The sequence below is a fragment of the Hydractinia symbiolongicarpus genome, chromosome 5 (assembly GCF_029227915.1).
Source record: "Hydractinia symbiolongicarpus strain clone_291-10 chromosome 5, HSymV2.1, whole genome shotgun sequence".
NCBI classification, from domain to species: Eukaryota; Metazoa; Cnidaria; class Hydrozoa; order Anthoathecata; family Hydractiniidae; genus Hydractinia; species Hydractinia symbiolongicarpus.
In genome coordinates, this window is record NC_079879.1 from 16,290,838 (window position 1) to 16,306,956 (window position 16,119).

Here is a 16,119-nt window from a genome sequence, read left to right on the forward strand (position 1 = left end):
CCTTTATATTTCTCACGTTCTCTAGTTATGTTTAAATCTTAAACAAACCAGTTTCAAGATTTTAGCTAGGAACGCAGATTTCAAGGTAGCATTCTGCTGAAGCTAGCTAGCTAGCTATACCTTGCTGTATTTATTCCCACTTTTTTAAAGTTTTTATTCAGTTTGGTATATCAATATTCATTTTTATGTTGGGGTTGTGGCTAGCTAGCTATCACCTACCTCTGGCCTAAAAAAATGAAAGTAACCAAATGCAGTGTTTAGCTACCTACAACAATTTTCTTATTCAATAATTTTTATGATGCTAAATATAGTTAGGTAACTACACATTACTGTCATAAATTTTTTTAGCTGGACTGAGTAACGATGGGCTGTTTCCTGTGTTTTTATTTAAACCGTTGTGATAAAGATTTTTTTGAAAAATAGTATTACGCCTATAACTTATGTGTGACACGGTTTAAAAGTAATAAATATTCAACCTGGAGTTAACAACGGGCTGTTTTGTGTGTTTTTATTTAAATTGAAGTTGTGATAAGTTATTTTGGAAAAAGGCTATTACGCCTATAGACATGTGTGAAACAGTTTACCTGTACTAAGTGCTCATTCCGGTGTCATGATTAATTTGTTAGCGTTTACTGAACCTTTTCTGCAAAATAAAATAATATTGACTAAGTTTTTTGCTATGACAGAGTTAACACCATGAATAAACTTTGTTCAAAGGGTATTAGGCATAAACGCATGTGCAACACGGTTTACCTGTACTAAGCACTCATTCCAGTGTTAACGACAGGCTGTTTCCTGTGTTTCTGCTTAACCGAAGTTACAATAAAGTTTTTTTTAATAAGGTATTGTACCTACATGTGCGACATTGTTTAACTGTACTAAGTGCACAGCTTGGAGTAACATTTTTGTAAACAATAAGTTTGGCCAGGCATTTTTACTATGACTGGGTAACAAAATATATTTTAACTGAAACCCCATAACGCTCTGAGCGCTTCACCAGATTTATGACATGCTGCATACCTGTACTAGAATGCTCCACCTGAAGGTGTGGGACAGTTCACGGTTCTTATTAATTGCTCCACAGGCATTTCAATGCTGGATAACACTTTTACTTGTGGCTTACCCCGGTGGGCAACGTCTAGTTCCCCAGCTAGTTAAAGAGAAACGTTAATAACAACAATGGCGCATTATGTAGAAATTTAAGACGATCTTCATTATGCTACACTGCACAAGCTTTAACTTTTGATAACATTTTCGTTTTACTTTAAAATTTTCATACATGCTTGGTGAACCATCCAACCATGACATGGTGTGCGGAAATCTTTTTATTTGGAATATTTTTCTTTTAAGAGCGTTCGATGCAACAGGGGATGCTAACAAAGAATCTTTTGAAAAAAAACAAAAGGCTATTGTTAAAAAAATGTGAATGAACAAAAATACTCCACACACCGTTTTAACAGGGCTACTCCAAGGTTCATTTAAAAACAGAAGCTGATGAAAAATAACGAGATTGTAAAAAGTTGGAGCTCGTAGAAGCCGATTTTTTCTTGTTTATGATACATTTTAAAATAGAAATTTCTACTGCCTCAGCAATTTTGGTGTTAAGTTAAAATTATATTATTATGTATTAAGGCCAATATTTTTAGAAAATAGTAAAAAAAAAGGTATAAATAAAACACTAAGTAAATAATTTAGCTACTTGGACAGCTAAAAAAGGGTTACTGCCACCTTAAGTCAAAATATATCTGAGTGAGTTCGTTTGCAGCTCCCAGTTCTGGGGACCACCTATCAAATCCCGCTCACTGCCAGGCAGATGTTAGTAATGAGCAAAGTAATTCTTCTTCAATATGACTTACACCGATTATATCCGCCCGTCATGATCGGAGGTTCGATCGGGGTGACACATTCTCTGTTAAGAGTGAAAAATAAGGATGTGCCATGATAAAGATTTACCTATATACAATGGTTATGTCCCATTGCAGATGTCAATTTTGAGGGTTGTTTCAAAATTTTAGTTTTATAAATAGCATTAGTTAATATGCTAATAAACATACTTGCTTCCAAGGAACGGATAATCTCTCATACGATGAATAACAGAATATTGGCTAAATGATGAATTTCCTGGTACAGGAGCCAATGTTGTATCTAACAACAGGGAAGTGATGCAGTGAACTGCAAGACAACTAGCTTGTGCTGCTTCCACCTCTACCTAAACGTTTTTCAAAAAAAAAAGTTGTATCTCGTACAAGAAGGGTAAAACAAGCAGGGAATATTAGAAAAGAGTATTATCACACCGAAAATTAGACCCACATTGCTTTACTAAAAAGGATTTTCGCACACTTTTATTAGTTAATAATAGCAAACAAAGAAACAATGTAAACAGGAGGGTAAACACCTCTACTGAACTGTCTTCCAACATTGGTGGTGAACTTAACACACCAAGCAAAGCTGCCCACGTTTCTTCGAATTGCATTCTTGAAGTCCACCCTAAAAAAAATAATTAGAACCTTTACTTAGTAGTGGCTAGGTTCATATTTACTCTGTTATTATTATGTAATGCAGTACCTTTACCTTTAATGGGAAAATGATGAGAATATTTCATAGGTTTACATAACATTTTTACAATCAAATTATACTAGAGGTACCAAATAAACCAGTAAACCGGATAAACCAGGTATTGTTTGTTTAAATACATGACCTGTTTTATTCCTATTGGTAGTACTAAAAAGGGATGATCAGTACTTAAAGTTGTTATTTTAGCTACAGGATTAGTGGAAACAGACAACAATCTTCAATATTGATCCTACTTTCAAAACGAGTGTTGAGCAAAACGGATCGAATTGCACTGTTACGTTTGCACTTATGACTCAGTTAAGATTTAAATCCATGGTGGCACTGTTACGTTTGCACTTATGACTCAGGTAAGATTTAAATCCATGGTCTTCTCCACTATATAAAAAAGCTCTACGATTAAATGTTCGAATATGTTTAACTTTAAAATTGAATGAAAATCAAAAGAAATCTAGTACTCAACTTACCCTAAGATTCGCCCAAATAATAACCATAACCATGTCTGAGAAGACTATTGAAGTTTTTCAAACAAAAATAATAAACAAATATTTTAACTCACCAATGTGATTAACTCTAAAAACAAATTCTTGCAAAACCTCCTTTTCTTTCAATATATCCACAGGTAATGGTGGTAGCTCAGTATATAGCAGTCCCTCCAAAGTTGGCTCCCAGCCAAACTTCCATACAATTGGAGGTATTCTGGCATAAGAGTTAACAAATGGTATTCTAGCCATCCCGGTTACAACTTTCCTTAGTGGACTGACTAAGAATGTAGGAAGATTTGCATGAGTAGTGCTATTCAAGGAAAGTACTGTCCGTAAAGCATTTATCATTTCTGCAACTTGCTCACAACTTCTTTTAAATGAGCTTTTATCTATATTAAATAAAACAAAGTTTAATAAACATCAGATATAACAGAAGTTAATGAAAACGAAAGAATAAAGGGAATGTAAGAAGACTAAAACAATAATAATGGCTTACCTTTTTCATAAATGGGTTTATTAGATTTTCGATCCTCATCATAGCCCAGACACAATTTTTCCACCTTTACTAAGACATCACCACAACGTATGGAAACTAGGAAAAACATTTCTACTATATACATTTCTATTATGTTATACTCTTCTATACCAGCCCAGATATTTTTATACTTCTTAAAAATTGTCAAAATATCTGGTACAGAACAAAACTGAACAAATGGATCCAATACCATTAGTATTAAAAATTAAAAAACAATAGGAAAACAATTAAAATGTGTTGGTTTAAAGGTCCTGTTTATTAAGGCATTCTTGACTGCAGTTCCCAGCTTTTAGGACTCTTTCTGAACACAATACCTGTTCTGGAAGGTTTGGAAGTTGCAACAAGTCAACTTCCAAGTGTTTGCGATAAACAACTTTTCAAACAACCATTAATCACTTCCTCATCCCAGGAAAATAGTTATTTTGCAATTATTTATTTGTAGATAGCATAAAAAAGAGAAGAAACACCAATCAACCTAAAATATTTTAATATTTAGGTCTATATGGTGAAAAATGTGAACTTACTCTGATTGACAATAGCGTACACATAGTCTATTGTTTTCATGAGTAGGTAGGAGTATGGTTGTGCATTTAAACATATAGATAACTCTTGGCAATGAAGAAGCTATAATCAAAAGAGAGAAGACATTAACACTTTATCAACATTTATCAATATTTAGAACCAACTTAAACCAACAAATTTATGTTCACTTAATCTACCACAACATGTGATGCACCAATTAGATTTAAAACACACACCAGTGATAGAGATTCAAAACAAATTTCCAAATGGATAAGACTATCTTCTTTATTTTGTAAATTACGAGTGCAGAGTTGTGGCAACACCAAGACGAAGAATACAATGTTATAGCCATTAAACATGTCCAGATTCCAGGTCTGATTGTAACAACACGATAATCGAAGAAAACGAACAACACATTTTAACAGGGTGAAATACTTTTCTATTTTCTTATCATTTTGAAATAATGCTGAAAGTTTTTGTTCGTTGTAATACGTGTAGGTTTGTGATTTAAACACGATTTCATCTTTTAAAGGTTCCACAATGTTGCTAATATGTTTTACAACTAAAGTCTTGGTTATCTTCAGAAGTTGATCTTTGTTCTCGCTCTCAGAGGAACCACCAGTATCATACAAACTTAATAGCTCCTATGGATAAAGTAAAAAAAAATGTTGGGAACACACTTAATATTAACTATATATCAATCTTGATCTATCCTTGCAGGACATGTATCTGTGCGTTTTTTATATTAATTAGAAACAACAAAAAAGACTATTGATCTAATTACCATATTGGATTACTTAATAAAAAAAGTAAGTACAGGGGGATCGAGGGCATGACATCTTAGGCGGCAAAGGACATGTCTGAATCCCAAAATAATTTAGTATACTTGAGTTTCAAACAATATGTAAATAACTCAAACAAATGATCGAATCTGTTGTCGTGTTGTAATTTTTTTCTTGTCACGACAATGACTTATAATAGTGTATAAAACTTGCAAACTTTCGGAAGCCAACTAAGAGCTACCGCCATTACCTGTGAATATTTGATGCTCTGTACAAGGTTTTTGTGAGAAAGGACCTTATCCAGCACATCAGAAGTAATAAATTTTACAGACTTAGATTTTAGGACTTTGTTTTGGTAGACATTTCATGTATTGTGTGGGAAAGGATCATACAGATAGAAGCGTCTTTTGTTAGTTTATATTTTATCCGTCTCAAACTGTTAGTTTTTGATGCCTTATGTATGCTTTTGTGCTGGGAAGAAGTACATAAAATATACCAGAAAGACTTATTCGAGAACCACTAACTAACATACTGTTTACACAAACATTTTCACTGTTAGGTTTGGCCTTACCCGCAATAGTTTTTATATTTACGTTAATGCCAAAAAAACTTTAGTAGATTTGGTTTTTACATACTGAACTGTTATTTTCATTTTTTTTATTTTGAATGAAAATATTGAGGTGCTTACTGATATTTTTTGACATTTTTGTTTCAGCAGTTACACCTTATGAAATAATACAGACAGGTTGGACTGGCTGAAATTTCAGTTTGTGTGTCCACTAATTCGCACTGATCTTAGTGAGTATAAGCAACGAAGCTTTATTGAGAGGTGGTGATAAGAAAACAATTGATTTCTTCGAAATAGGTGTTAGAAATATCGTTTCTTACTGCCACTTGAATAACCTGCAAGATATAAATAATTTATTAAATGAAACTTTCAAATAAGTATTTTCATTTCCTTTTTTGTATCAGTTTTAAAGAAAAACGTACATGAATAAAGTATTATAAAAAAAAATTAAAATTATGTCTACAAAGCAACAGCAAAACTGGAACATTGAGCAGGATTTTTGCTTTGTTGTATAAAAGATAGAATTACAGGTCGTGGATTTAAATTGTCATCGTAAGTGAACATAAGATGATCTCTTGTTTCTCTTAACCGAACCATTTTGTTTTATCCTTCCTTTATCCTTGAGTATTTTTGAAGAATTAAAGCTCTATAAATAATTAATCAGCAAAACATCTCTTTCAATTCAATAAAAGCTTAATGTTTAATAATTGGAGATGATGAAGATCATGCGATCACTTTACATTATAGACACCGTAATATAACGCTTCATTGCTTAAACTCATTGTTATTGTATAGTTTACATTAGGGATATTAAACAAGAACTGCAGGGTATTCTTACTAGTGCTCTATACTGTGCACATCTTCATTTATAAATGTATCACAAGAACTAATATTTTATAACTTGCTTGTTTATCTTAAATATAGAAGTTTGTACATTAAGAAAATTGGGGTTGAATTTTTGTTTTTTTTATTTTCCACAAATCACAGATAGACATTCAATTAACTTATCACACTTGCAATACCTTACTACTGTTTATATACTTTTTTCGCAATACTGTTTTCCAGCAATTTATATGAAAAAGTAATTACAACATAATTATTAGAGCTAAAGTCCAAAGTTTGAGTTCATAAGTGCAGATGAAAGATAGACAGGGGAAAATAAAATAACATAAAAAAGACAACAAAAAGGTAATGTTTGTCATTGAAGAGTCGATGCAAAAAAGGCTGGACATGAGAGGTCTTTCCTGGATTTTCTTATTACAGATTCCTAAAAACCAATAGCAAAATTATACCATTCCAATATTATGTATCGTGGTAACAGCTCTTCCTTTTGACCATGTATATTTTTCAGACGATTTTGCTTCCAGAATGCAAGTCTCCAGTAAGTGAATATCAAACTTCTAGAAGATTAAGAAAAACAAAACTAGTCTTTATTTTAATATTACATTTTAATATTACATTCTTGAACTTTCATTTTTTATACTATAAAAACAAAACCTAAAAGCTTTAAAGTGAGATGAAAGTGTACCTCATCTTCCATAATTTTCTGTATATCTTGCAAATTTAATGATCTGAGTAAACGAACTGAACTTCTTGATTGACTTCCACTGTGATTACATGAATGACACAAAGATTTAACAAAAGTATACATCCAGCCCTAAATAAGAAATAAACAATATCTCAATAAGAAAAATAAAGCTTTATTGCCTTCCTTGATAACCAACCTAAAAAAATGTTAATGAAGGATGACGAAAAAAAAGATCAAGCATATGATTCACTAGAGAACACACAAATTTTTTCATTGATGTTTTTAACCACTGTAATTAGGGAAATATATTTAGTTCGACTTTCACCATTATAATAATCACATGCAACAGCATTACAGCAGCAAAAATACAAAAAGGTTTTCAAGAAAAATACAGTTTTAAAACGTTCAGGATACTGTAAGGTATTTTAGGGGAAAAATTAAAAAAAATAATCAATTCTTATAACGAAAATTCTGAGCTTTCTAATGACATAACAAAATCTGTACAACTTCTATCCCAAATGCGTTAATATTTGGAAAATATATTTTTTTGAGCATTTTAGTAGGAAAGAAATAAACAGGCTTCACAAGTTGTAAAATTATGCTAAGGTGTCGAAGTTGTTAGTTAAAAATATTTTTGTGTGTTTTGTTCCAACTTGATTTTACAAGGTGGGTGTTAGATAAATTATGTTCCATTGCCAGATGTAATAAAGCTTCGAGAAAAAGAGTTGCATCATTGTCTTGCTGACACCCAGGGCTAAAATATGCTATCCAAATTTTTTAAAACAATTATTTATTCCAGAGGTATTGCCCTGAAACTAAAAAATCAATAGAAAAGAGGAATTATTTTGATAACTTTGTATGTATTTTATACATAGCTGAAGTTTTTATACTTGTATAAATATTCTTTTAATAATAATAATAAATAGTAACAGCACTTTTGACACTTTGTCTTTAAGTGTTTTTTCTTTATTGCATCACAAACCTTTTTTATTCCATAAAAAACTACATTTATTTGTCATTTTAACAATCATATTAAAAGACCTTTAGAGTGTTTTGAAAACCGTGATACCATTGTCAAATGCCACCACCAATTGTTATGGAAAGATTTTATTCATAGCTTACTTAAAGTAATGGTAAACTAGCTGCTTATAAAAAACACATACACCATCACCTTGTCTACTTTATACTTTGATAAATCAACGTCTGTTGAATCTAACGGATGTGAAATCAGTTGTGGTATTGCTTCATTATTTTTTAATAACCTTTGAATAAGTGAACATAGTCGTGGATACCTACAAGAGATTAAATATAATAATAAGAAATTATAAAACACTCTAAATATTTTGATATTTCTATCTCACAAAGATGTAAAAAGAGTAACATAAAAGAACGTAATACTAAAACATCTGATGTAATTTGTGCATCCAAGAGACTATACTACATAAACATCCAATCTTTAACTGTGTTTAACACTGGAGTATTTCGTAAAATTGTTGCATTTGCGAAGGCATTTTACATGGTGTAAAACAAAATTTACCCTCCATAAGATCACAAGATGGTGTTCAGAAGAAAATAGCCCTTAAGAAAACGTGCAGTAATATAAAAAGTTGCAGTCAAGTGGGCAGTAAAGCATTTCCATTCATTGTTAAATAACTCACTTCCAATAAATTGATCTAATTATTCAACCAAAGAAAAGGACTTGAAATTTTACCAAATAGGATGAACATGCATACCTATTAATGTATAATTTCTTTTGGGAAAAAGAAACAATACCATCCATAGGTAAATCTTTTTCCTGAAAAAAACAAAAATTATAACAATGTTTCATTCTACTTTTTTTAAACTTTAGCATTTTTCTGAATAATACATACTGGTTCTGGTAAAGACTGTAAGTATTCCATTCTTCTACAAGCCAGCGTCTCGGCCCGCCTTGCTAATCCATAGGTTTTTATGTGAGTGATAAATGAGAAAAGTAACTGCACAACTGAAGAGGACTGAGCAAGGTCTACACATTCCAACTGGTGTAATAGAGGTTTTAAAATAGATGGCTATAACACAAAAACTTGATAGATTAATAATGATTGTTAAGGTTTCAATAACTAGTCGAAACACTTCTTCGAAAAACTTCTAGCTTTACCAGCATGTTTTACACTATTAATCAAGTTGTGTTTATTTATAATCTTATTAAATACTAAGCCTTTAATAATTCAGTTGATGCAATCTAGTTCCATCATAATACATAACACAGCTACTCCATGCACTGTTTTAAGTAGACATACCTTGTATTTAAAGGAATTTGTTGAAAGCAAATTGGATAAAGATTGAATAAATAACCCAGTGAGATCATTGTTCTGAAGAATGCAGCTACAATAAAAATAAAAATAAAAATGTCATGGCCTTGTGACTATCTACTTAAAATAACAGTGCTCAAATTTTATAGTATCTATGCTTAGTACATAACTGGAGAGCAAGGAAGGAAAAACAATTTAGATGATCCCTACTACAATATATAATAAGGGCACATTTGTTCAGTGTTTGTGCTCAGCTTACGCTTTCTGTTCTTTTTTCTGCATGGAACCAAAAAACCCACACAAAACTGATTTCATTTAACCTTGCATATTGGTTTCCCTTAGTTGGATATTTTCATAAAATTACAGACGTAACTGAATATTGACATTTTTTGACTAAAATTCCTGACATTTTAATTTTCAGTTGACACAGACATTTGTTGGAACCTTAGATAACTCTAAAAAATTAAATTTGACACAAGCATAAAATAATTTTGATTGACTATTTAAACCTAAAATTCCTGACATGACATCCTGGCATTCTTCTGGCATTTTGACAATATTTCAAAAGTTCCTGACAATTCTTGACTGCCTGACAAAATGAAAACTCTGCACATTAATTTGGGTTTTCTTTCCTGTATAAACAAATATGACTTTAATAATCTTTTTCTTATAATTTTTAAATTTTCAGAGCACTAATCAATTTATTCAATTATTCAAAATGGTTTCACTTCAGCAATTAAACAAGATAGATATCCAAACAATTATTGGTAAATGCTTTACTCTACTAAATTAACAGACAATATATGTACATTTCATCTTTAATGTTAAAGAAATCTTAATGTTGAACAGACCCACTGCATATAATTTTAAACAGGACCAAAAAATGGACCCTGATAAGCTGCTAAAAACTCACGTTAGATAACACTAAAACTTTTTTTCTACCTGACTAACTCTTTAACAGGTATTTCGTTGATGTTAGCAATAATACTTTCAATATTATTTTTAAATAATGAATTAACCAATGATGCATCAACATTTTTTTGCTCCTGAAATATGCACAATAATAATATAAAGAGACATAAGGAAACTTATGAATAGGCTGCAAAGCAAGGCATTACTCCAACATCTCAGGAAATGATAAGGGATCGTCTCTGCTTTGTACAAACAAACCTCAACAAAATAAAAATTAATAAAGCAATTGTATTGCACTAATAACTTTGAGGCCAAATATTGGAAACAGATGGAAAGAATCCCCGTAATCTCCTGTGAGGATAACTCGGGACCAATTGGGACCAATTCCCTAGAGCTGGGTCAACCTATCCATTTCAGAAACAACGGGTTGATGATGTCATCAAAAAACTAAATATCTTCTTAACTGTTTGTCGAAAACACATATTCTTATATAAAAAATATTGTTGATGAGCCAAGCATGTCTTCATCTCCGTAGTTGTTCCCTACACAAGTGGATTATTCCACACGCCATTCAACTAGTTTATTATTAACCTTTAAGTATTAAGACATGTAGTATAGAATAAGATAAATTTCATGTAATGAAACATACTTTGTTGCTAGTACAACCCCGTTTAAAGCGTTTTACTTCATATCTTATGTACAAATATTTTGCGAGAATCCCTAATGTAAAGAAGGCAATTATATTGGTTTTAAATAGTCGGCGAGATCAAAGTTGGGAGGACTGCCCTTTTAAAATAAATCAGTAAAGTAGACCATTATACAAGTAAGTACAAATCACCTTAAGTTTGGTAACAACAATATCACAATACAATAACAAAGATCCATTGCTCACAAAATCATCCACCCACTTATGTTTTTCCTCTTGGGAAGTTTGTTCTGGTAAATAGAACTCCTTCCAGAAATCTGCATCAGATACACCCATTGTCTGCAACATAAATAACCACTTCATGAAGCAAACAGAATCAGTGTATTTTAGAAGTAAAAGTTTTCTTGTTACGCTCCTTAAAAGGGATAAATCCTTTTGTGTTGTAGATTCCATAGGTGTGAACAACATGGATAAAATGTTGGAGGATAACTTTTTGAATGCACCTACATAGACAAAAATGTTTGTTACAATGTTGGAAAGGAAGAAATCCGAATCTTAAAAAATCATTGTTGACAATTTTACTAACCTGATTTTGCAACATATGAAAGTAACATAAAATATGTTTCAATGAGGTTTTTTAATACAGAGATTATCTTTTTGTCACTATTTAATTTTTGACGACTTTGCACTAATTCTTCAACAGATACTCGTAACATAAAGACTAAAAATGAAGACAGGTAATGAGCAGCAGTTTGTTCAGTCTTCTTTGTCAGTAGTGCAAAATCTACTTCTTTTGGTGCAAGTGAAAAACTTAAACGAATATAAGCATTATCAAGCTGCTGTATTCTGGAGAATATAATATCTTCGCTGTTCTGCATAATTAGAGTTCGTAGTAATGAAACTACCATCGACAAGGCCAATACCACTTCAACATCTGAAATCTACAAATACAGAAGACAAAATACAATCAATGAAATCTTCTTTTTAGAAAAAAAGAATTAAAACACATACCGGTATGTGGATATTAAATAAAGCTTTCAAAATAATATCAGCAGGACGAAGCGACAATGGTGCAACTGCATCAAAAAGACGATGAAGGGAATTTAAACTTTCCATTGAGCACAAGTTAATCTAAATATAAAAACATCAAACAACCAACTAAAAAGCTAAAATTAAAATTAACTTATTACTAAAGATTGAAACAGCAGCATTGTATGCTGCTTACCTCTAGCTTTGATAAACTTGGAAGGAGAATATCAATAATTTGTCGTGACAGTCGCTTCCATTTTTCACTGTCTGATTTTGAACCATTTAACACTTGTGTCAGCATCACTAATACCTGAAAAATAAAATAAAAATTTGATAAAAGCATCATTGGCAATACTTGGGTAAAATATATAAAGTAGGTAAATGTAACTCACTTCAGGAAAGTTTATAACTCGAAGGAGCATCGACACCACTACTTCACGTTGTGTGTCCAGGTCTTTACTGGTATCTGCTCGCACCTGGCTTTGTGTTGCAAACAAATCCTGAACAATGGGCTTTAATGCAGGAATCGCTAAATATAAAAGGTTTTAAATGTGAAGTAATTAAATAAAAGTTATCAATTTTACACAACCGTGATATCTAAAAATAGTTTTAAAAACTTTATAATAAAAATCATTAATCGAAAAATGGTCTTACCATGAGTAGCTGCAGGTTGTCCACAAGCCATAACTTCATCACATTTGCTTATTATGCAAGGCATTCCAATAATTGCTTTTGCTTGTGTAAATTTTGGTTGGTAGCACTCGTAAGATAATAAGACCAAAAATTGAAACACTGTTGGAACAAACAACTCAGGGTTACTAAAAGGAAAGAATGTATGAAGCAAGTTAGATTTCCGATTAGATATAGTGCCTAAAGGTCATTTTCCATTAAAGCATTCTTAGCTGCAGCTCCGAGCAATTAGTATCTGACCATTTTCTTGGTGCGACACCTGTATTTGATAGTTTTGGAAATGTAAAAGAGTAAACTTCCAAGCGTCTTCAGACAAATAAGTTTTTAGCAACCAGTAAAACTTTAAAAAAGCTGCAACATTTAATGTAATTGAAATGGATAATATTGAGCACCATGGCCATGAAAACTTTAACAAGAGCAATCTTAAGGATTTAAAACTGACCAACACATAATGCAAATTAAATAGACTTTAGGATTTTAAACATGATTTTAAAAAAGTTTTACGAAAGTCCAGGGTTTAAAGTAAATCATGTAGACATAGACATTTTTATCTACAAGTAAAGTGAATTTTTAAGCAAATATAATTTTTAATGTCCCATAAGTGTGAATTTTCTTACTTGATTTGTCCATTTTCAATGAAATCAAACTGTTTTAACACAAATCCAATAAACACTTGATCGGAATCCAACAAAGAATAGTTGACACGCAGTCGGATTAATTGATCAAGAAGATGGATAGACTGACATTGAAGTTGAGTACTGCTTGTTGTTGTGTACGCTTTCAATGCTTGAATTACCAGTGGTTCAAATAGTCGTATATATGATTGAATTGAAGATACCTTATAATATCAATAATTTAAGTATTTTATTTAACCTAAATACAATTAGTAACAAAAAGATTTTTATCAAATCGTTACATTCAAACCCTTCATAATAAGGCAATCTGTTAATGTACTACTTTAAACTACATAATAAAAAAAGTTTATACCCGTTCTTTTGACACCTTTGCAGTTGGACGTTGATGAGATGTACTGTTCTTTTTAAAGTTTTTGATAAAGCTGAGTGCTCGTGAACTAATTTAGAAAAGACCAATATTTAAGCGATATCACTCAATAAATTAATTTTACTACAAATATTAAACAAAGAAATTAAATAGTACTACATACCTACGGTCATGAGTTGAACTGTGAGAATCAACTACTGGTACCAACGTTAAGGAATCAGATACTTCATGATATGATTTTAGGAAGCAGCTGTCATACATACCAAAGCTTTCAAAAGAGACACCAGATGGCTCAGAAGATGTCTCATATACAAAGGTAGGATCACCATGTGTGTAAACTAAATGTCGTGTACTTTCTGCTAATCTAAACACACCTGGTTGGCTTGCCACATTTGTACCAAATAGACCTTTAAGAAGCTAAGGCAATAAAAGCAATGTATAGCTTTTGACAAAAAGGGAATAAAGGTAAACCCAAGAAAAAGAAAAAAATGTATTTGAGGTAAAAGCTTTTTTTCAGCTTACAACATCCCTTCATTTTATGTACTGATGATTTCATTACTCGAAAAGCTTTTACTTTAAATAGATATGTATTTTAATTTTCCTGCATTTTAAAAATTATGGCACAAAGAAAAAAAGGCATGAAAAGAATACAAAAAATGTGGGGTTTTTACATTAGGAGATTGGTCAGTAAACCTGGTTAAACCCACACTAAGATATGCATGATGTAATTTACCTGTTGTACTGCCAAAAAAGTTGACTCCTCTTCAACACGTGCTGTAGCTTTTAAGTAATCAAGAAATTCTTCTGCATGAGGCCCAAGTTCATTAAATGTTGCTAACTCAAGCAATAAACTAAGAGATTCTAAAATACCACGTACAAATGCAACAAATTTATCTAAAGAGGTTGAGATGGATGAAGCTTGGTAATTTTTGAAGGCACCCTTTGCAACTTCATAAAGCTTCATAAAATGTGGAATATGCTGAAAAATTCCAAGCTTTTCAATCTTTTCACCAGAAGAAGGCGTGGATGGTGTCCCAATTGTTTTTGTTTCAGTGGTGGGAGTATTTTCACCAGTCGTGTTTAAATATGTGTCAGTATCTTGTTTTTTGTGCATGGCTTTCCCAAGTGTGAATCTGCGGGGAGAATTAGCAGGTGCAGTAGATTGCATTGATGACACTCCTTGTGGCGAAGATGGAGATGATGCTGTGACAGTGCCAGGTAATGGTGTTTTGTCTTTGTTTTGAAATCCCAGTTGAAGCTAAAAACAAAATCATAAATAAGTTCAACTTTGCAAGATAAACAAGGAGGAAAAAGTTTAAACTAAATTTAGAAATGTCTATTGCATTGTGATTATCCATGCAGGAATGTCAGCTTTTCTTATTGGTTGACAAGGGATTCAATAAGTAAATCAATAGGTGTGGGGCACATAGTAATCTATATAATAATACGCCGGTTCCGTGTGTGTGTGACAGGCAAAGTTGGTATGCTTATTTTTCTTTGATGTCCCCGAAAAATGCATGTCTAATACGTTAAATTTTCTGACGTTACGGCGCAACGTCAATAATACTACTTTAACGTCAATATCTTATAATAAATTATTGAAGCCATTGCAATGCACCTAAAACTTTGAGGGCAAATAACTTGGAAACGAGGTGGTGACGTCAATGATTTTTCACCGCATGGGTAACTAGGGACCACCTGGGACCAATTTGGATAAGTTCCCCAAACCTGGGTCCCCGAATCCGTTTTGGAAGGAATGGGTTGATGACGTGATCAAAAAACCTTAACCCTAATATCTCTGCAACCGTTTGTCAAAAGTACATGATCCGATACATTTATTGATCAGCGTTTTAAGATCTATGCGATGAAGTCAACAGGTATAAAAATCCAGCCCAAAAAATTTTTAGGTTTTGACGTGCCATTACTGACGTCAGCAAGATTTTTAAACGCTCATATCTCATTAACCGCTCATCAAAAGCACATGATCATATATATTTTCTTGGTCAGCGTTTTAAGCTCCACACAATGCAGGCAACGTGAAAACAAGCTTCTGAATTATTTCTTTTGTTGATGGGTTGCTGACTTGATCAAAATTTAAAAAACGCTTCTTTTTCATTTTTATCCTGGCCCAGTGGATTTTTCCAGAGCCTTTATCGACTAGTCTCTATAATAATACGCCAAGTCTGTCTGTCCGTCTGTCTGTCTGTCTGTTTCGCTGGAAGAAAATTCCACGGTTACACGTTTTTGTTTTCCTTAAGAATTTCACAAAATTTTGCAGGAAAAAATATTTGGTGATGATAAAAAATTACTGAATGCTTGAACTGAAACTATCTTTTACATTTTATGTTTAACTTTTGTGAGGAAGGACCATATGCAAGATATATACTAAAAGAAATAATTTGATATTCTACACTTTCCAAGTTGTATTTTTGTATGCACTAAAATGACTGCTTCTTCTGCAGTTGAATGTGATGTATTTCATATCCTTTTTGTGGAAGATTTTATGGGTGAAGACAATATAGAACATGCCAATTGAAGTGATTTTTGCTCTTTTTGAT

The 16,119-nt window shown here is 32.1% G+C and overlaps 2 protein-coding genes across 8 annotated transcripts in view; one reads left to right on the forward strand and one right to left on the reverse strand.

Annotated features, from left to right (window-relative positions):
* Positions 1–16,119, forward strand: part of LOC130644988 (uncharacterized) — an 86,635-nt gene that overhangs the window by 32,430 nt on the left and 38,086 nt on the right. The window lies entirely within an intron of this gene.
* Positions 1–16,119, reverse strand: part of LOC130644984 (huntingtin-like) — a 64,155-nt gene that overhangs the window by 25,037 nt on the left and 22,999 nt on the right. For 4 of the 6 annotated variants that reach the window (XR_008982658.1, XM_057450807.1, XM_057450808.1 and 1 more), the window contains 23 exons: positions 14,295–14,819; positions 13,725–13,978; positions 13,547–13,631; positions 13,177–13,397; positions 12,524–12,687; positions 12,262–12,398; positions 12,066–12,179; positions 11,852–11,971; positions 11,427–11,781; positions 11,033–11,343; positions 10,225–10,328; positions 9,271–9,355; positions 8,863–9,039; positions 8,725–8,786; positions 8,163–8,283; positions 6,992–7,120; positions 6,756–6,863; positions 4,350–4,757; positions 4,116–4,215; positions 3,553–3,648; positions 3,131–3,445; positions 2,396–2,487; positions 2,055–2,209 (listed from right to left, as the gene is read on the reverse strand). Coding sequence is in view for 3 of the 6 variants with exons in the window: in XM_057450807.1 (XP_057306790.1) it covers positions 2,055–2,209; positions 2,396–2,487; positions 3,131–3,445; positions 3,553–3,648; positions 4,116–4,215; positions 4,350–4,757; positions 6,756–6,863; positions 6,992–7,120; positions 8,163–8,283; positions 8,725–8,786; positions 8,863–9,039; positions 9,271–9,355; positions 10,225–10,328; positions 11,033–11,343; positions 11,427–11,781; positions 11,852–11,971; positions 12,066–12,179; positions 12,262–12,398; positions 12,524–12,687; positions 13,177–13,397; positions 13,547–13,631; positions 13,725–13,978; positions 14,295–14,819 (4,238 nt within the window). In the remaining 3 variants the exon portion in view is untranslated. Of the gene's footprint in view, positions 1–625; positions 644–1,020; positions 1,151–2,054; positions 2,210–2,395; positions 2,488–3,130; positions 3,446–3,552; positions 3,649–4,115; positions 4,216–4,349; positions 4,758–6,755; positions 6,864–6,991; positions 7,121–8,162; positions 8,284–8,724; positions 8,787–8,862; positions 9,040–9,270; positions 9,356–10,224; positions 10,329–11,032; positions 11,344–11,426; positions 11,782–11,851; positions 11,972–12,065; positions 12,180–12,261; positions 12,399–12,523; positions 12,688–13,176; positions 13,398–13,546; positions 13,632–13,724; positions 13,979–14,294; positions 14,820–16,119 lie in introns of those variants that run through there. The other 2 variants (XR_008982659.1, XR_008982660.1) reach the window with 2 other exon arrangements.